General features: G+C 42.4%; 1 protein-coding gene across 2 annotated transcripts in view; it reads right to left on the reverse strand.

Annotated features, from left to right (window-relative positions):
• Positions 1-379: 379 nt before the first annotated feature.
• Positions 380-21,228, reverse strand: part of DCAF12 (DDB1 and CUL4 associated factor 12) — a 36,691-nt gene continuing 15,842 nt past the window's right edge. Inside the window, exons 5-10 of one of the 2 annotated variants that reach the window (XR_013958717.1) lie at positions 17,468-17,661; positions 16,344-16,409; positions 15,476-15,638; positions 11,430-11,614; positions 5,202-10,646; positions 380-4,829 (exon numbers count right to left, since the gene is read on the reverse strand). Coding sequence is in view for 1 of the 2 variants with exons in the window: in XM_080637295.1 (XP_080493421.1) it covers positions 10,488-10,646; positions 11,430-11,614; positions 15,476-15,638; positions 16,344-16,409; positions 17,468-17,661 (767 nt within the window). In the remaining variant the exon portion in view is untranslated. Of the gene's footprint in view, positions 10,647-11,429; positions 11,615-15,475; positions 15,639-16,343; positions 16,410-17,467; positions 17,662-21,228 lie in introns of both variants that reach the window. The other variant, XM_080637295.1, reaches the window with a different exon arrangement.

The raw sequence follows: 21,228 nt of genomic DNA on the forward strand, positions 1-21,228 counted from the left end.
AAAATACAGTGGTTGAAAGGAAACTCTAGTCTAAAACAGATGAGGTTCCAGAAGAAGAAGTCAGGAAGGAGATTCTTTGAAGAGTGCAACAGTCCCAGCTCTGCCATTAGATGTATTTCCTGTAGAAGCAAGGAGTGTTACTGCAGCTGTACAAAGACCATGCGTAAGCTATGAAAAGCAGGAATAAGCTGAGAACTTGGCCTTGGGATATCAGTCCACTCACTGGTGAAGGGAAAAACAACAGCTCACTCTATGTCCTTTGAATCAGTCCTGTCAACGCAGAGGCTGGACCCACCGGGAGAACCCCAAGCCCACTTGATCTCAAACCACCCTGGATTTACTTGCAGTAGGAAATAAAGGAAACCATCAGCAAACTCAGCACACTATACAAATACATTTTATTTAGAGATACCCATAAGTAAGATGCACAAATACTTTTTGTTCACCAGTTTCAGATCACACAACTTCAAGTAGTGGAAAAAACAAACTGCAGTTAATTACAATGATCTATATCATAGGGCAGTAGTAAAAGATCCATTTGTCAGACTACAGCATGGTTAACAATACTCAGGTGAGAATATACAGATCTAGGTATTTAAAAAGTGCATGGGTCATTGCCACATACACCAACATGCTTTTTCAAAGAGCAACATCTTTCTGGCATGTGAACACAGTAACCCGGTTAATGCAAGATGGAAAATTAGGCTCTTAATTTGATCTGGAAATGTTATCTATTAACGGTTTTGCTCCAAAAGGCAAATTAAAGAGTTATTTGTGACCGACACATAGAAAGCAATCAGTAAAAATCACTGTTAACATTGTCCATGTAGTCAAGCAACACACAGATCACCCAAAATTATCAGTTCCAGCCTACACCTTCAGAGCTCTTCCACCACAGTCATCTTCAGAAGAGTCCGGAGTACTTGATTGCATTTAGCCAATTAGCAGAAGAGTGCAATCTGAGATCCAAGCTCTTGCGCCCACACTGGGTTCTTCCACAGGAGGAATCTCAATCCTCAAATTTAAAAACCCCATGTTCCACCTGCAAGCGTGTCAACTGAGTCACATATTGCTGAGTTTACTTTGAAATTTCCATCTAGATGGAGGGAAACAAAGGAAGTGGTGCTGATCTGAGAGAGTAGCTGCATTGGTTTATAGTTGTATTTAAAACACATGGAACCTGGACTCTTCTCTCCACTGTGTCTCTCAAACCAAGGAAGTTCAGCAGGTTCCACTACTCAGTGCAATCCTCATTTTGCTTTTAAATAGGGATAGTGCTGTATGGTGCTTGCAAAAGACCAGCAAGGACTGCTGTGTGGATGGCTATGTGTAGAAGCACAAAACACCTTAAAATCAGTCTTTGTTAAATTTCTTCCATTGCAAACAGCGCGATAGAGAGTGGCTTTTGCATTATAGTTGAGAGGCACATTTCGCATTGATGAACAGAAAACCCCTAGTTTACATTGCAGATTTCTGTGGATTAGAACACCAACAAACCTCCAGTTAAAACAATTATTTAAGAAGAAATGAAAAACCTCAGTTACTGTTCTATTTCAAATTCCTAAACTGCTCCCTCACCTATTCTACCCAGAGATACCTTTCCACTTGTGTATATGCAGATGCTTTTCCTCCCTAAAACTTGTTTGTATAAGAGATCTTTGTTTCTGTGCACCTTGGAAGTAGACAGGTAATTCTGATGCCTTGCAGGTGGGCTCCTGTACCACATTCAGGAGAGCTGAGACAGCCAGTATGGTTTCCTACATATGCAGTGAATAAACAATGGGAAAAATTAAAGCCAGCAGTCCAGGAATCAGCTCCTTCATGGAGCAAGAATGAGTTTGGAGCAAAGCCTTTCAGAGTGGCAGGGGAGTAACAGTCCAGGGAGACATTCAGGGCTGAGTCAAATTAACAGGAAGATTGTGAACAAGGCCCCACCACAGAGAGCTACTGCCTAAGTGAGTGTGGGAGTCTCAGACTGCAGTAGGGTTTTAGCAGGGGCCCCAGGCTTTGCAGAACTGGTACCTGAACTAGTAAAGCCATGAGAGGACAGAGAACTTGCTCCAGTCCCGAGGGGCAGGAGTGGCAATATGGGAGCGAGGAAGGGATGAGAGGGTGAGACTGGAGACACAGCATTCTGAACAAGAGTGACAGCTTGTTATAAGGTACTTATCTAGAGCTTTCTGTAATGGTCCCACATCACCCATGAGCTGTGAGGGGAGCCCTGAGCAGCCAGCTGAAGCTGGCCTGTTACACCCCTGTGCTGTCATCAACCAACCAGGTGGAGGGAGTTGCAGACAAGGCCTTTTCACTCCATCATCCTGGCAGGAAGCACGAGAAGGTTGCTGGTGGCAGCTGTACCTGTTGTAAGCAGCCATGATAACAGACAAGTAAACTTGAGTGAGAGTGAGTGACCTCTGAGGAAACTGGTTCTTCCCCATGCATCTTCTCATCTCATCTGAAGATGGATGACCAGCAGTTTCGCAAGCTCTGAGAACAACTAACCTGCAGCTGCACAAGCACAGGCATGATGGAGCAAAACCTCACAGCTTCCCAGTGGAACACTTCATTACCAGTTCACCTATGACTGTAGCCAGTCTTTGGCCAAAGCTCATTATAATAACTTTTGCCTTTTGAGCACAGGGTTAGAGTTTAGCTCAGAGCCCTACTATAGCAAAAGACAAATCTGTAGATAAATGGGATCAAGTCAGCAGAAAGTCAGTGATGCAGCCTTCTGGCTTTGCTTTCAATGAAATCTTCAGTTATTACATTGAGTAGCAGCCAAAGATGCCAGTTCTCTGGTTGACTAAACCACCACTGACCAGCTAAACACACTGGGAGCAGACACAGGGCACATCCACTTCCTGATCTGCTGACATCCACCACATAGTAGGGATGTGAGAGAATTTCAGCTTCTGTAGATTGCACAGGAGTGGAGTATCCACTTTGAAAGCAGCCACTCAAGTTTATAGTAAAAGCACAGAGTGATCTTTCTACAGAGGGCTACAGGTTTTCTCTTTATTACAACTTAGTATTTTTCAGACTAGGCAAGCAGCTTTGCACTGATTGTTAAAGGTGAACTAGGAAGAAATGGGAAAAGAGGAACATGCTAAAGATCAGAAAGTTAAGCTCATCTGTTCTACTCTGAAAAGTGACCGCGATAAAAACAGAACCTTACTGAATTTAAAGAAACTCTGAAGCTAGCAAAAAGAGAGAACTCCAGATTAAGTCTGCACCAGGGTACAGAGAGAACAGTCAGCACAGGAAATACACATACATTAGAGCTCCTTGACCAGGTATTGACTAATCATGTTGATTCAATGGAAAGGTAGCCTCATGGATCAACAGAGTGCAGTACTGTGCATTTAATTATGGATATGCATGCCCACTGAAGGCCACAGTGAGTGAGAAGCATTCCTGTTTCCACACTCTTATGATCAAATTAACGTTACAGCTGGGAAAGGACACATATTCTCTCCTATCTGTGTAAGAGACAGAAACTCAACCCAAATTCCAAATGTCAGTTTGAGTTTCAGATACCCATTTCCAATTCAGAAGACAAAGCAAAACTTGTAATGTCTTTGTATTGGGGGGGAAATAACTTTTCAGAGAGGAGAGACAATTTACAAGGTAATTGAACACAATGCCTCATGTGCAGACAAGCTGGTTTCACACATGACCTGCAATTTCCGCCTGTTCCATTTGCAATCTGCATCAATAGCTTTGAACAGGTTTACCTTACAGTCGTGCAGTGTAACATTTGAAGAGAGCTGTTACTACTTGGCAGGTTCTGTGACAGTTCAGGATCCAGTTTCTGACACAGCTCACAACAGAAACAGCAAGCTGAGAAGGGCTCTTAAATGGATGGAATTGCAAGAGTTGCTAACAAACATCAGAAACCTGGATCCAGAACAAAAGCCAGCAAGCATCAGCGAGTCCTGATCATTTTTGCTTTACGCCAAAAGCTTTGGATCTTATTAAATAAATTTGGAAAAATCATTAAAACCAGTTCACTGTAGCACATTCTACTCTCAGGCAACAAGTGATCACTGCATGTTTTAAAACACGTGGTGTAGTTGGTGCATCGTATACATCATAGGCAATGGGGAAGATCCAGCATTTGTGTACACGTTAACATACAAGTAAGCACTGACAGATGTCACAGGTAAGGTTGATCTCAGGACAAACCACAGCACTGATTTGTGTCTACACCACATCCTCAAAACAAATGGAACAACTTATGAGTAACAGTACAAACCTGTTGCAATTTCAATACATACATCTTAGAAAAAGAGAATGCATGTACCCAGCCCTAAGACATTGACAAGTCTGAGATAACTTTACAAAGATCAAGGTACCAGAAGAGGAAGGCACATTAACCTCTGGTTGGTCCATTTCAGTATTATTTGGATGAGCCATAGTGATATATATACCCTGAGACTGTGGGAGGCCTTGAAAAGGAAAGGAGACCAGGTGAATGGGCAAATAAAAAGTACAAGTTTAATGAGATTTTAAGATTCAGCACCTGATTTTTCCCTTTTAATAAGGGAATCTAGAAAAGCAGTTCCTAAGAAAACAACATATTGACTCTTAGATTTTTATTCCGAAGTCAAAGAATCAACATCTAGGACTACAGAAATTGCACTATGGTGTGAAGAGGTTTACACACATTCTCAGTTTCAAGCCTGTGACCAGAATTGGTATACAATCAAGTGTTTTACTTGGTGTTTTTCGGGGTACAGAAAGGGTGAGGCAAGCCACATCTTCCTAACTTTGCCAACCCTGGCACCCTGGTTTAGATCCGTGTGCATCTTCTTAGGGCATATCGCTCCCTGCAGGATCATAGAGGGAAAGGCTGTTAGAAAACAGTGCTCCATTATTAATTGGGAAGATTCCTTTCTGTAAAAGCATTTTTTTAATTAGCCAAGTACCACATGGTTTTCATAAAGAAACCCACCATCACAAGCAAAAAACCACTTCCTAATCTAAATACTTGAAAATTAACATGTAGAAACAAGAACGAGATGGGTATAGACTTGACCTCTCTGGAAATGGTTCTGATTAAGCCCTTTCACATGTACCTCCTGAGCAATGAACAAGTATCCCCTCTGTTTTTAAACTCCTCAGGAATCCTGAGAGCAATGCCAAACATTGTTGGGCTTTCCCTGTTTCTCTTGTGCCCTTTGCCCATCCTCACCACTCACACAAGTGCCCGCTTGCAGAGGCAACGGAGAGCAGCAGAGCATATGCAGGAGATCCCTTCGGGCAAGATGTAGCTGTATTCTCCTTTCCCCCTTGCCTTGCCTGCAACACAGACAAATTCCTGGTGTCTGCACTTCAGAGACTTCCAAGTAAGTTACTGAAGGCACAGCAACACTCAGAAACTCATTTTAAGTTGAGGTCACACCATGGGATCCAGCAGTGGGTGGCCAGCAGCACACAGTGGGATTTCCACTTGGCTTTAAGCTAAAGAAGTGTGTTCCTGGCTAGGAGTGGAGTCCAGGGGTCATTATGGGCTGGCCAGAGCACTAGCTCTGCCTGCATCACACACAGCTTCGCAACAGTGTTCTTCGGAACGAGCTGTACTCTAGTTCAGTAATTCAGCCATAGCAGCAATAGTGACAGAAGGTAATTAAGAGACTCTCGGACACCTTGGAAAAGTGAGTTTATTGAAAATAAGGGCATGAGACCACCACCAACAGACCTCAGAGCTGCAACAATCCTGGCTGCAACAATCAGCAGCCCATTTGTTACTGCTTCTTGCAAGCAAACAAAAGAGGTGATCTCCATGAAGGGTCTAGGCAAGCCTGCTTTATTTCACATCTGCATCAGGCGAGGGACATCAGTTCACAAACTCAGTAAGTGCCCTTCAGCCGAGAGGCAGAAATTAAGACACAAACCACCACTCAACATAGATGGATCATAACTTTAGTCTGTTAACTCTGCAACTGCAAACTATATACAAAGCAAGTGCTCAGGTAAAGGAAAATGAAGGAAATCTGTATTAGAATATCTGGTTCTTAAGTATCTTAATCTTTAAGATACAAAAATCTGCCACAGATTTGAAACACAGGCAGCAAATATATCCCCATAATGAAATTCAACAATCCCCCCGCCCCCCAGGGTGGGGGTCACAAGAGGGAAGGGCATCACAAGAGTCACTCACAACATGAATGTAACCTTTGTGGACAGACTAAGCACTGTAAGATCACTGGTCACTCTTGCGATGAATCTTAAAAATGGAGCTACATGGAAAATGAACAACTGAGACTACAAACAAACACCTATTGACTATTCTTTGGTAATCTACTCATCTTGGGCTAACACCAGCAGCACTGATGATGGAACCAAACAAATGGGCTCAATTCTTTACTGCAATCCCCAAAACCACCTGAAAAGACCGCTATCAGTTCTCCCTGAATGACTTGACTGTGCAAGGGAGAAAACTAGAGGAATTATCAGGAATAAGGTGTCTGGTGAAAAGGGTGAGCACCACCCTCAGTGCTATGCTCAAGCCAACAACTGAAAGTAGCCTCTGCTTCCTTGTGAATGTCCATCATGTAACACCCAGTAGTACTGCAGGGTTGCTACTTAGTACTTACAAGCTGGGTATTACCAAACCCATAATTCACTCACTAGTTTAGTTACCTGTGATTATGAATACTGGGTATGTAATACCCCAAATACCCAAATTAACATGGTAGTTACTGAAAAGAGCTGAGTGGTAAAATTAACTGCTTCCTACACTCACCAGCAGCACAAAAGATCCAACATGACTGAGAAGTGAACAGCAGGAAGAAAAGTTTGAAGTTCTGTTATGATTAAAAGTTCTTTTCTCCAAGTGCCTAACATGAGATAAACCAGAGATAAACCCCAGGAACAGACCATTAGTGTCTAACCCCATCAGTCAAACATGTACAAGAGAACTGTCCAGTTCTACTATCCAAACCAGCCTTACACCAAATTTAAAACAAATTGAAGGTCTTGGGCATGGCTTGGTAAAATGTCAGCAAGCCCATTTCTGCTTGACTGAGGTCACCTCTGTAAGCACAATATTGCTACACTGAAGACTGGGATGATTTAGGGTAGAGACGCTGATCCCAAACAGACCATTCAGGAAGGCATGAAAGAGCAGAAGAGAGAAATCATGAAGGAACATTGAAAAAGGTAAGACAGTCTGAAAATGCCACTGGGTCTGAGCAGAGCACGGTGAGCTGTTTAAGAAGCTACTGAAGCACAGTCATCAGACTGAACTCCATCCATCACAGGGCTGTATCTTCCATTTGAACAGCAAGGTGCACTGCTCACCTCTATGGGAACCCAGAGAGTCCCTGCTGTTCTCCTCCACTCTGATGGGAAACCCCTGCATAGTTCCTCACTATGATAGTGGATTTCAATTCTGATATCTAACCCAACAGAGCAACAAAAAAAAAATAACACCAAGGAAGAAAACCTGGTTTTTCCTCCTATTTTTTCTATCACTTACCTTTGGCCAGTGTTGGCATATTGGTGCCCTTCTCTGCCTTGGTTTCTAACACTGACTGGACTAAGCATGACATATAACCAGCCACAAAATATTCTGAAACTTAACAACTGTATTGCTACAAGCATTGAAACCCACTGAAACTGGCTAGAAATTAAGTGTCCTTGGGCCAATTTGTTTGGATCCTTGCAGCACCATCTAGTTTGTTTCCAGTTTTTTGGGGGGAGGGGGTTTTCATACAGCAGCAGGGACTGCTCCCTCCCCGTGAGAAATTACTTTTGCAAGAAAGCACCCTGAAAGCAGAACACAGAGCACGTCAGACTTGAGAAATTTTACATCATTGTCCAGATTCTTCTGAGATTTGGCCAAAGTTTCCCAAAAGAAAAAAAAAACAAAACCAAACAAACCCAACACCCAAAACCAAAAAGAGAAAAAGGGCACTCACACTACCAGGCTTTAGGACCACACACTGGGGTACTAGGAGAGATAAGAGTCAGCACAGAGGGACACTTCCCAGGAGTGCCTCTTCCCTAACTAGAGACTGTCGTCTCTGCAAGAAGATTAGTCTATGTGTTTGGAGGCTCGAAACCTCAGTCCATACAAATGCTCCTTCTGCCCCCTCACCCAGACCTGAAATATGCTTCAATTAATAGATTGACATCAAGGCTAGGACTTCCAGATCAGTGCAGAAACAGTACTAGTGACACTAAGCACCCAACTAGTAACTGTTGTCTCAGAAGAACTGGAAGACACAAGTAGATTCAAGTGTGTAGCTCCTATTGTAAAAAGCAGCACCCAAACCCAAGCTCTCCATCAAACAAAAAGCAGACCATGTTCCCTGTGACATACTGATTTTACACAGTAGCTGGAGGAGTAATCCTAGAAATACACATCCTGCCATACTTCACCAAAATTTGGTTTTCCCTGTATACTTCCACTTCCCAAAACCTCTAAAATAACCAAAGCAGTACATCACCACCACAGAACAAAATAGACAGCATGTCAACATCTTTAAGAACCAATAACATCGAAATAAAATTTGAGTGGTCCTTTGCTACCCTGTGGTATATAATTTGCCCCGTTTCAGAGAAAAACCTGAAGAGGCATACACGGAGCACCACAAACTGATCGTTTAAGCAGACAACCCACAAGGGAAGTAGAATTATGAAACACAGCAGGAAGATCTGTTTGTGAAGCACTCGTGTCAGTATGGAGTAAATGATACTTCTGGGGCAGATGCACATCATGGAGAGCTCTTTTCTTGCCAGGATTTCCATCCAGACGGGAGTGAACTGCATTCCTTGCAGGATTTGCATACAAGTCTCCACTACTAACTGGAAATTAAGCCTGAGGCTCACTGCTTGGGTTACTGATGACGATACTGAGTACAAAGACAAGAGGGATTGCAAGTTACACATGCAGGCTAGCTCCAGGCAGTCTGGCAGGAACTGCACAAGGGACTGGAGCTGCTCTGCAGTGGTGGCTGTGATGTCCTGCAGAGATAGGGGAACAGAGCATTCTCCCAGCCTTGTCTGTCCTCTCAGCTTCCACCAACTGCCCATTTGGCACAAAAGCAGGGCAGCACAGGCACGTTCTGCTCTGCTGGTGACAGGGGCAGTGGAAAGGCCTTCATCCCAGCAGAGAACAGAGACTCAGTAACATGTTGAGAGTTTGGTGGAGAAACCAAACTAGGAGGAACACCCTTGTCCTGCATTTTAGCTGAGTATTAGGTGAGACCATCACCCAGTGATGCACATGCTTCACATTTGGACCTGAAGGACATTGGACCTATTTTCCCCACCTGGTCCCACACGAAGCTCTAGAGAGTCTGAATGCAGAAGGCAGCAGCGGATTTGGGGAAAGACAGAGCTTCGCCTATAGCTAATAGGATGACAGCAGATGCTAGTGCAGTGTGAGTTACCTTGCTTCATGGAGAACTTCTAGCTTGTGTTAGTGAAGTCCAAGAGGTCCTCTAACTTTATAAAAAACCCCACTTTATTCCACTGGCTTATCAGACGAGATGGCCATCCAGAACAGCTAAAATGGGAAAAGTTTCCACAGCTTGGGACAAAAAAAGCTCCTGGTTTTTAACCAATTTATGAAAAACCTGTGAGCTACTGCAGCAGCACACTCAGGAACCTTGGCTCATCCAGAGAATGGATAGATTTAGTTAATTTTGAACAACAAGAACACTCCCTAGCCCTCACTTCCTCTTAGCACCTCTGTAGGCCTTCAATGTAACATCACCCTGCAGAACAGACTACACAAACCCAAGATGTGCAAGCTGATATCTGGGAGAGGCAGAGAAGGAACAGAAGATCAATTTTTGCTCCTGGCACTGCTGGAACTACAACTCAAATACAAATGTGCGTTTTGCAACTTCTCCACTTTTGCAGTTTGGGCTTGATGGGCAGTAACCCTGTGGAATCAGTCCCTGGGCTCCAATTGAGTTCAGCTTAAATTTATCATATTCCTCTATGTATAAACAGTGTCATTAGACTTGTACTTCTAAAAAATAAGATCAACCCAGGCCAGGGCCAGGCTCTGCAGATATAGCAGCTTATCTCTTATAAATATTTTTAATATCTTTTTAATTACAAGTAGTCCTCACTCCAGGTAATGTAACTGACACAAAGTACCTGCACACATGCAGCCCTCAGACTTTCACAGAAAGCCCAGGAGCAACCACTCTATAAGAAAGGAATCCTACCTCACAGCAAAGTAGGGGAGAGGGCACATGGGGAAGATAGCCTAAATGTGGGGGAAGAGTTATCTGGAGTAAATACAATAAAAAGGGGTTTCAAAACCTCTTCATATAAAGGATCAAGGAGGTTAAAACAAAAAACTGGTTCAAAAACAAGTACAAAACTGTTGGGGACCAACAGAAAACTCTGCCAAAAAATTAACTTGCATTTAAATCAGAAATGAATGGCATCACACATTTTTGTTGTTAAAAAAAGGAAAAGAGGAAATCTGTGTAAAGATCAGCATTTATAAAGAGTTATCATTAGCTCCAGAGACCAGCGTAATTCCCGTGAAGTCCTGATGGAAGGGGGCCTCCTGCCACAAAGAGTTTTGTTCCAGACGAGTCGTAGCAGTGGGTGTAAACAGCATTTGGGAAGAAATTTATGTCAGAAAAATAATTCCTCCAGGTCTCATCATGATTCTGTTAAAGGAAAGTTCAGAGTGTTATTTTTGCAAAAAAAAACCCCAAAAACCAAAAAACTTGTTTCACAAAAAGCAGAAGGTGGCTTCCAGAGCCTAAAAAGGGATCTTTGCTGTTAATACTCCCTGAAGTTTCAAACAGATCAACATGAAGATACCAGAGTTGTCCTGAAACTTTTTCTAAGGACGTTTGGGCCCGACATAGGAGGTAGGAAGGTGAAAGGTAGGAAAGATACCATGTCCCATCAGTTTTTAAAGTGACATCACAATGATACGAAAGATAATGGAGAGAAGTTAGACAAAGCCATTAACTGCTTTATGATAACATACAGGAAATTGAACTCAAGTGCCTGACATGGCGTTACCTCAGGAAGCCAGTTTTAAAACTGCACACAAATTAAATATCTCTAAGTACCACATTAGAGTAGCACAGTTTTAAAGGAAGACAATGTATTTTGTGTTTGAGGTTGTGAAAACTGAAAGATTACATTCAGAAATACCTTGATATAAAATAGTTCATTTATAAATCACTGCATGAGAACAGTAGTCAGTATGCCTTACACGCAAGCAACCAACCTTCAATACCCTTCCGAAGGCTTTTGTACAAACTGATTCTGCAGCACTTCTTGCTTTTCATGATTACAGTTATCAGCTACATGATCACTGTAGCTGGGATGCATTCATACAATAGCTCCCATTACTACAGAAAGAACCAGCTCTTGAGCACTAACGCATGAACTCTCACTCCTGCATAAAGGGCCTCCTACAGCCTCAAGCTACTCACCAGCCAGCCTTTCCCAGTAGTCAACTTCAAAATTTCACCTCCTCCTAATTTCTGCTTCTGCCCATAGGAGCCACGTGCGGGCTTTTCATCCAGGAACCTCTGGGCTCTGATATCGTAGAACAACAGGGAACCTTGCCCTGTTCCCACTGTAATGATGTGCTCATAGAAGCTCACTGATCGAATACCTGTCAAATAGAGAAGGGACATACAATGCAGTAAGGACGATGGGTGCTTTGGCTCTGCAGTGATGCTGCTTGATATCTAATATTTTGTTTAAGAGGAACTACCTATCAGTATGCTCTACCACACACAAGTTTACCCACTGCTATGGAGCAGTGCAGACTAAGCCCACTGATGCCACTGAAACAGCATCTTCAATTGCCTATACTATTTCCCTTTGTCTCTGAGGCCATCAGGTACACTGATGGTGTACAATTCAGAAGATTCTTTTCTCAGCAGGCCACAGCTCTGCCAAACAAGCAAAGATCATAAGCCATTTAGAATCAAGAGCAGCTTTGTTCTATATGCCACGACTTGTAAGTGAGCACACCATGAGCAAGTATGTGGCAGCAGAGGAAAGAACATCACACTGGTTTCCTCCATGAGCTCACACTCACCTACCTGTCAGGCTGTGTCAAGCGACCATGGGAGAAAAAAAATTACTGTCCCAGCTGCCTCCAAGTGCATTTTGCTAATCAGCAGGCTAGCTATAAGCAAGTGCAACCATAATAATCACTAGTCACTTTGCTGCTAAGATACATCAGGCTTTTAAATAATTTTGAAGCTATCTCTACCCAAATATTTAGAAACAAGGATACATTATTCTTTGTGGCTGGCACTTTTAGTACTTCAACCAGCAATGAAACAACCAGGAATCCTGCAACCTAAGCAACACCATGTTCCACCAGCACTTGGGAAGCTACAGACAAAACTTTCTGCCACATCTGAGTTATGCCATTAGATGGAGTAAAAGAGTAGATTTTGTTTTCACAATATCTAAACCTGGTGTCTCAGCTAAACAAGGATCCCTTGGAAACAGTCTTGGGGATACAGTGTGTGTACAGTATTTGCAATTTGCAAGATGTCCTGTCATCTTTCCTCTATTTATTGTGTAAAAGGCTTGTTCTATGTAAGCATTTTATCTCAAACAACTCTTCTACACAGACTAAACCCCACCACATCTATGTTTCTCCTTACTGCACAAGGTGTCACCAGGTTATAAACCCTGGGGCTTTTTAAGCCTTCTTTAAAGTACCACTGAATTACAGCCTAAACAAGCATTCAAACAGGAGGAGAAAAGAATGAGTTATGCCACCTACATCCATGTGCCAGCTGCTGTCACCATACCAAGTGGGACTGAACAGCACAAAACTCAGAACATACTGGAATACACCCAGCAGTATACACGTGACAGCAGACACCCGAGAGGTGTAGAAGCAGCCAGGGAGTTTCCCCTTTCCCTCTGTACAGAGTCCTAACTAGAAGCACACCCTCACCCTTCCACTTCCATAACCTGATGTTACATCCACAGCCAGCAGCATCTGTGACACACATTTAGAACAGGCATGACCACATTGTCGAGCTCCAGATGCAAGGTGAAGTTTTGGCTGCAAGCTAAATATGTGGGAAACCACTGAGCAGTCTCACACCTGCTGAAGTAGATTTACCAGATTCTTAAAGAGGATCTACACTTTAATTCAGAAAACTACAAATGCATCTGAGGAAGTTGAGACAACTCCCGTCACTCCCATTGCAAGGGCCTGGCTCTGGCAAATACATGCAGAAAGTTTTAAGCCCTCTGCAATCAGCAAGAGCAGTCACTTGGATAAGCAGAGGAAGGCATAAGAAGGGAGCTTTTCTTATTTTTGCTGCAGAAGTGCTCTTGACAAGCAACCCAGCAGAACACTCATTTAACAGAAACAGATGATGGAATAGGAAGGCAGGTGGTGTAAACTTTTCAATGCAGTTTATTAATTAAAAAAAAAAAGGCTATAAAATGCAGAACAAGTGTGGCTCTTTCTCTGATCAAAAGAATTAACTGAAGGAATCCATCATGTACCTGCTACTAAGAGGATGTTTAGAACAGGCTTTCAAGAGCAGCACTTCAAACTGCCTCCTGAAGGGCTGAAGTACCTCAGAATAATCATTTCCATCAAACTAAAAGCACAACCTGTGCCTAGCACTGATCATGGTATGCTCTCCAACACAGTCAGCATTCTACCACCTGTGGACTGGGACTATTTGGGTCAGCAAACTGAGTCTTGCTACTCCCAAGAGGCAGGGAGGCTTTACACATCCTGGAAGGAAATGAAGACACAGTAACGTGTCCTAAATAAGGAGCAGACACAGAGCCTGTGCCACGCAAGCTCTGCCCCCTGCATTAACATTGCTGCCTTTAGGATATAAAGTCAAGGGCACGTGACATTGTGCTGCATGCCAGTGGAGCAGAAAGCAGTTGTTCTCAGAGATCAAGAACCAGAGTCTAGGGCCTGCACTTCCCTGTACAGCTGCCAAGAAAAGCCTTCTCCTGTAGTAAGAGGTACAGTGTACCCGTACACTGTACATACAGTGCAACTGCTTACACTGCATATAAACTGACCTCAGTTCCAGTCTCACTGAGCAATAACCCTTCTCTGACCTGCTTTTGTGTACAACACTGGCGATCTGAAGTTAATGTGGGTTTATCACTTTCAGCAGGTGCATTTGGAAGCTGAAAGTGCATTCAGGGAATGCTTCAAAGCATCACATTTTAGTCTGCAATCAATAAAGAGCCTACTTTCTAGAGGTACTGAACTGCTCCAAGTCCCAGTGAGATCAACAAAGTTGAAACACTTGGTATCTTGGCAATTAATATTACTTAAGTGCCTCTACCACCATGAAAAAAAAAAAAAGATCTGCCTACTATGCAGAACAGGAAAGAGTGTTGAGCAAAGGCTTCCTCCAGACATGAACTGGAGATGCCTCAGCAATACTACCATGATCATGCCCCCATCAGGGATGATCATACACTCAAGGCGGCAGCTTTCAGCCACCAGCCAACACTGGGCACCACTCTCCAGTATCTTCCTATTTCTTCCTGATGACACTGATGGGTGACAGTGTCAGGACCTTCACAGAGCCCTTACTAACAGCAGGTCAGGACAAGGGCTCTTCCTGCTAAAATGTCCTGGTGACAACATGAGCTGGTGAAGCACCTTTTCTCATATTATATATACTTCTCCTGTATCTGAAAGAAGCAGATGCTGGTGCTTATCTAGACAACACTATTCAAACTCCAGTAACCACATAAATAAAACTTTCCTAATCTTTGCCTACATGCATTTTCTTTTGATAACTTGCCCGACCAAGATACGGATGGCTAGAGCCAAGCTACGTAAGGACTGCAACATATCAGTCTGGGATTAATGTGGTTTAAAATGGGCAACACAGCACAGTGCCTTCTCATGCTTGAAGCTAAAGGATGTGGGAAGAAGCTTATGCTACCATGCACCCTGCGAGGCCTCATGCTTGGCTCTAGTCTGATATTTAACTGGACATACTGCATCCACATCAGAAAGGGAAAACAACACTCAAATCTGCAAGCCAAGTCTCACTCATGGCTTTAAAATTACAAAATAAGCATTCACTCCAGCACAGAGCAGACAACATGCTTTTTTCTCCCATTGCCAGAGCAAAATGCAACAATAGACAGTATCAACAGCAGTACAAAGACTGGATTTGCTTTGGAGATGAAGTAAAAAAGAATACGACACAGTAAAATCAAGTAGAATTAAAATTAACACTTCTAAAAGTTCAGTAACGTTTGGAGGTGTACAATTCAATTGATCATAAAAGCACTGATGTTTTCTATCATTAGATTTCAGAGTTGCTTTCACATTTGGTTTGTTGGTTGCTCAGGAATACTGTCAAAAGCAAAACCTACATATTAATAATTTAGTCTACTGCATGAAAACCTTTTCCTGTTTATTAAAAGCATATCTCACTGCTGTCTTAATAGCTACTTCTGCAAGCAAACCATTTGAAGCACCCTTTGACAAGTTTCTTACCGCTGCCTCGTTCTTTGGAACAAACGGATTTAACATTGTGAGAAGGCTGCCTGGGATCCAGAAACGAGACATGTGCCTGTGATCCTACTGCATACACTGACCACTCCTGACCATAAGCCAAACACACGTTCTCCCTGCAGTATGGCAACTTTGTGGAAAGTAACTGGGAAGAGAAGAAATAAAAAATCAACCCATTATGAGAAAAGAGCAAGATGTTAATAGAATAATTCTGTAAGCTATGTTCAAGGAAGTTGAAGTGAAAAAAACCCAAAATGCAGCTGAAAAATAAGTTCACCACAAAAAGAGAACTTTTAAAAAAAAGCTACAACCTGACCCAGAGATAAAAAAATGAAGGCAATGGTATGCCTTACCTGAACCAAACTGAGATGATAAAGGCTGAAGCCAAGTAGTATGCAAAGAACAATAGATATTTTAGCAAATTGTTTTAGATCTAAGCTGCTGCTGTTTCTTCAGCCGCTGTGCAGAGACATCAGCTCTCAGCTGAAAAGGCTTACCTCATACACCTGCATAGGTATGTCTGGGTTTAATCTGCAACTTAAGCCAGTGCAACTTTCTCTATGAACTCTGCAAACAAGTATCCATCATATTCTATGCAAGAGTTCACTTCAGCTCACGCAGAACTGGCAGGATGTTAAGAGCACTTCCCACCCTCCAAAATAATTAGAGCTGGGAGTTTCCCCTCCTCAAGTTCTAATTTTTAGGACATTTCATCTTACATAAAGCTTTTCACTGTTTTACCAATGCTGCTGCTCTTTCTGCAAGCATTTAAAGGAGAGACTGAAGAAGAGTAAACAGCCTTAACTGTTCGGCAATTTTCTAAATTTAATACCAACAAACAGAAAAGCACCTTTGATAGTGTGTGCTCTGCTTTCCAAAGATGAAAATACCCATCCAGCGACACAGCCCCCAGCTCCTATAATAAAAAAAAAAGAGAATTAGTTTCTCTATTATAGATATCCTTACAAACTTACACTCTCCACTAGGCAGGCTGAATACTCCAATTGAACTTGTCCATAAACCTGTATGTGCTTATCAAGATACATTTTCATTTTATACTTACCTTGATAGAATGCAATACAGTACAAAGGTGCCACGAAGAATAAGAATAAAAATAAAATAAATAACAAAAAGTAACTTTCAAAAGTATAGGTCTTGTCAGACAATCATGTAACAAATTATTAGACAGCACAATCTAGAGTGGAGAATTCTTTTCAGCAGCTCCCACACTGATTCTGACCCTGAAGCAAATATTTATTTCCAGGTACTACTCTACTGAGAAAGCTATATGAAGTCTCCATTACACAGGAGTAATTAACAGTTATAGTGAAAAATAAAGCCTTCAGAAGCACTGTGCTTGTGACAGTACACCCACCTCTGCTTCAAACCGTTGCTGTTCTTTGAGTGCAGAAAGAAGTGGAAGATGAACTGCTACTCCCACTAGTAATAACAAGAGACCAGCATGGGGGAGGTTAGTATTTACTGTTTGTCAAAGCAACACTGAAGCAGGCACTTGTACCTGCCCTGTGTGTCAGCTACCTCACCCGTTGAGCAATTCAGGAAGGATTCAGGCACCAAAACAGGAACTGCCTGAATGTCAGCTGGTCTTCACGAAAGGGGAAGGAAAGCAGTAACCACACTCAAGAGCAGGATTCAAGCTGCAAGAGGTGTTTTGGTGCTTCATCTGCTTCTTCTAAACACTCTCTGTCTCTCCCTCTTAGGATGCAACAAAATCAAACCCATAGGAAAATTGTTCCTTCTGAAAAAAAAAAAAGATTTATTTTTCCCCCTACTGAACTTCTCCATTCACCTGGGGCAGAACAGACATAGCAGACGAAGGCGACATGATAAAGATGCGAAAAGATCAGAGGAAAAGATATCAGCTTGCTTCTTCAATATTTAATAACTTTTTTCTTTTTCTAATAAATACAGGCAGTTTTAAGATTTCTCAACTGACTTGCTTATCTTACTCACCTTGTTCTTATTGTTGAAAGCCAATGCTCGAACTTTGCAGTTGTCTGGATTGGTGTTCTCCTTTGGGATATCCTTCAGAGCCCTGTGTGTTATGTGGGCATACACAGGAACTTGCGAGAGATTATGTCTGGCATCACTCTTGGACAGCACATCCTCTGTGACTTCCCAGAGACCCATTGAACCATCCCGGGAACCTGAATCCATGAATAAATGGTCCATAAATGAATAGTCCATCTCATATATCTCACATATAACCCCCATTTTAAAAAAAGGAATAAACAATAGTGTCTGAAAGAAAGGATACTGTTAATCTAACTGAACACACTGCTGATATCTATATATTACTTACTATTAACAAAAATGCAATTTTACTGAGCTCTAAAGATCTTCACATTGTGAAATCACTGTCAGATGGTTTGTCTACATGGCCTCTAAGCAGCAAGATCACCTCATCTGTTTTCAAACTGATTGTGATGCATCAAAAAACACAATCTTGTAGAATGATCACCACTACAGATTCACATATAGAATAAACTCTGTGGCAAATGAATAGCCCAAATATTGGGCCTGGCTTACCAAGGCCGAAGCTGACAGTCTGTTATACCAATATGAAAAACCACCAAGAAAACTCAGTTGTGTTTTTGTCAGTTTTGGTTAATTTCTACCAAAGTGCTTATGGATATGTACAGTGTGTGGATATGGATATGGATATGGACAGTGGGATTGAGTGTGCCCTCAGCAAGTTTGCTGATGACACCAAGCTGTGTGGTTCGGTTGATACGCCGGAGGGAAGGGATGCCATCCAGAGGGACCTTGACACGCTTGTGAGGTGGGCTGATGCCAACCTTATGAAGTTTAACCATGCCAAGTGCAAGGTCCTACACCTGGGTTGGCGCAATCCCAGGCAGAGCTACAGGTTGGGCAGAGAAGAGATTCAGAGCAGCCCTGCGGAGAAGGACTTGGGGGTGTTGGTCGATGAGAAATTTAACACGAGCTGGCTTCAGCGTGCACTCGTAGCCCAGAAACCAACCGTATCCTGGGCTGCATCAAGATAAGCATGACCAGCAGGTTGAAGAAGGTGATCCTGCCCCTCTACTCTGCTCTCATGAGACCTCACTTAGAGCACTGTGTGCAGTTCTGGTGTTCTCAACATAAAAAGGACATGGAGCTGTTGGAACAAGTCCAGAGAAGGTCATAAGGATGATCAGGGGCTGGAGAACCTCATATACAGAGCCAGGCTGAGAAAGTTGGGGCTGTTCGGCCTTGAGAAGAGAAGCTGCATGGAGACCTCAGAGCAGCCTTCCAGTGTCTGAAGGGGTCCTACAAGGATGCTCGGGAGGGACTCTTCATCAGGGACTGTAGCAATAAGGCAAGGGGTAATGGGTTTAAAGTGAAACAGGGGAAGTTCGGGTTAGATATAAGGAAGAAGTTTTTTACTGTGAGGGTAGTAAGGCACTGGAACGGATTGCCCAAAGAAGTGGTAAATGCTCCATCTCTAGCAGTGTTCAAGGCCAGGCTGGACAGAGCCTTGGGCAACATGGTCTAGTGTGAGGCATCACTACCCACGGCAGGGGGTTGGAACTTGATGATCTGAAGGTCCTTTCCAACCCAAACCATTCTATGACTATGTGATTAGACTATTAAATTTATAGGGTTTGATACAGCAGAGGGAATAACATGCAAAAACAGTTAAGCAAAACATCTTGTTGCAATTCAGGTGGCCAAGCACAACAGAGGTGGCTTTGCCCCCACGGAGACGGAGGTTATTTGCCACTATCACCTACTACAGGCAAATAAAAAAGGAGCTTCCTAATTGCACTTGCATAGCAGCAGACAGCACGTGACACATCATCCTGCCACTCAACTTACATGCTGATGGTTTTTAATGGCACCTAATCTTGTTTGTCATGGAGGCTGAATACTCAGCAGTAGAATTTCTAAATATTTTCACATACTTTATGAGGAAGCTGTCCTCTTAATAGCCCTAGGAGAGGAAAAAGTCACTGTATGTAGTTCAACTAGTTAGCTCCGAAGCTAATGAGAATATCATGTTATCCTAGGCTTTTGCCATCCTGGGAATTATTCATTCCATCTGAAGCTTTTGCTATGGAAATCTTTTTTGGCCAGCCAGTACAACTGAGTGGACTGATGCATTCTGCCTCTAATATGGCTGCTTAGTCAAGAGTTTCATTATATGGTTTTGGACTACTGAAATGCACTCCTGAAGGTTCTATAAACAGACCCCTGCCTCATTTTGTTGAGCTTAATACAAGCAAGAGGAATAATCAAGCCCCATGTCCTATTCATACATGCTCAGCAGTTTTGAGGGCAGTGAGAAAGTACACTGGCAAATCTCTCAACCTCAGGCTGTATGATCTGTGTGGCTTGCCATTGGACCAAATGCTGTTTTGTCTTCCTGTAGCATTTAAACTGCCCCAAGAAAGTCACAAAAAAATTTGCATTTAGTGTCTTAATTCAGATAATGGTATTTGCTATATCCTCAGTGTTTGGAGTTCAAGTATTTGTGTTCCACACCTTCAGATACAGACATAATGGAAATCTGCAAGATTAAAACAATGTCAGAAGTCAGTTGTTTCTTTCCTCCTGATTAAGATGATCAAAGTTCTGAAGAGCTCAGTTTAGCAATCAGACACACTAATTGCTTTCAACAAGTTTTCCCTGGTGTCTCAGGTCTGGAGTCAAGTTCCTACATCCTGCTGTAAGCATCCTACAACAGGGAACACAGCAGTCTTCTACTCACACCTCCACCCTTGAGCATGTAGAAAACACCAAGAGCAATACAGTTTAATCTCACATCTTGTGCTTCTATTCCATCAGATCCTTAGGTTTCCCTTGGGTATCTGTAATAATCTCTGATGTTCTCTTCAAGCTTACTAGGCTGACAGTGTATTTCTGATGCAGCTATTTGGGTTGGAGACTTTCAAGGATCAATTTATATTAAATTCAAAAGCAAATTTCAGGATTAAATTTTTTGGGTCTTTTCTTGGATGGGTGGGGAGGAATCTTACCGAACTAGCAATTGAAGTATTTGCTTTTTATGTAAGGCTATTATGATTTTGTGTAACCTGCAGTTTGACACCTCCTTGCGCAGGATACTACACCCTGTCAGCACAGGAAGACAGTAAACTACTAAATTAATGCAATAGTATATTAGCATTGCTGCCTTATCTAAGTAATACTTTGTTATTACTTGAAATTACATTAATTATCAAACTAGTTACTAAAAAGTAAATAACCGACCTTTTCTACTATGTCTACTGTATTAACTGCCATTGTATACATGCATATATGAACACATGCACACACACACATATACACACGCACACAGCTGTACAGATAGCTTGACAAAACAAATTTGAGTTTTCGTTTATTAGCCTTTCATAGGATTTCAGGAAACTAACACTGCTCTGCTGTGTTCCAAAGTTATTAACTCATAACCAATATCCCTTCTATCTTTCTTGTGTAGGGTCCTTCCCTGTAACTCATTGTGTTTAGAGATGCAGTAGGTTTTGCCATGATAGGAAAGACAGGAATATTCCCTCTGACACTAGAGAAATCAAATCTAGACCAGGACTTACAAATGGAACAAAGTGAAGCACCATACTAAGACTAAGTAAGGTTTAAATAGCCACGGTACTGCCAAGTGGTTTCAAATGCCGTAACAAAGGTGCATCTCCTAAGACCTATCAAGTGCTGTGCATCAGTGTAAAATCATGGAGGGAAAAAAAAGAAGGAAAAAA

The sequence above is a fragment of the Psittacula echo genome, assembly GCF_963264785.1.
Source record: "Psittacula echo genome assembly, chromosome: Z".
In the NCBI taxonomy this organism is placed as follows: Eukaryota; Metazoa; Chordata; class Aves; order Psittaciformes; family Psittacidae; genus Psittacula; species Psittacula echo.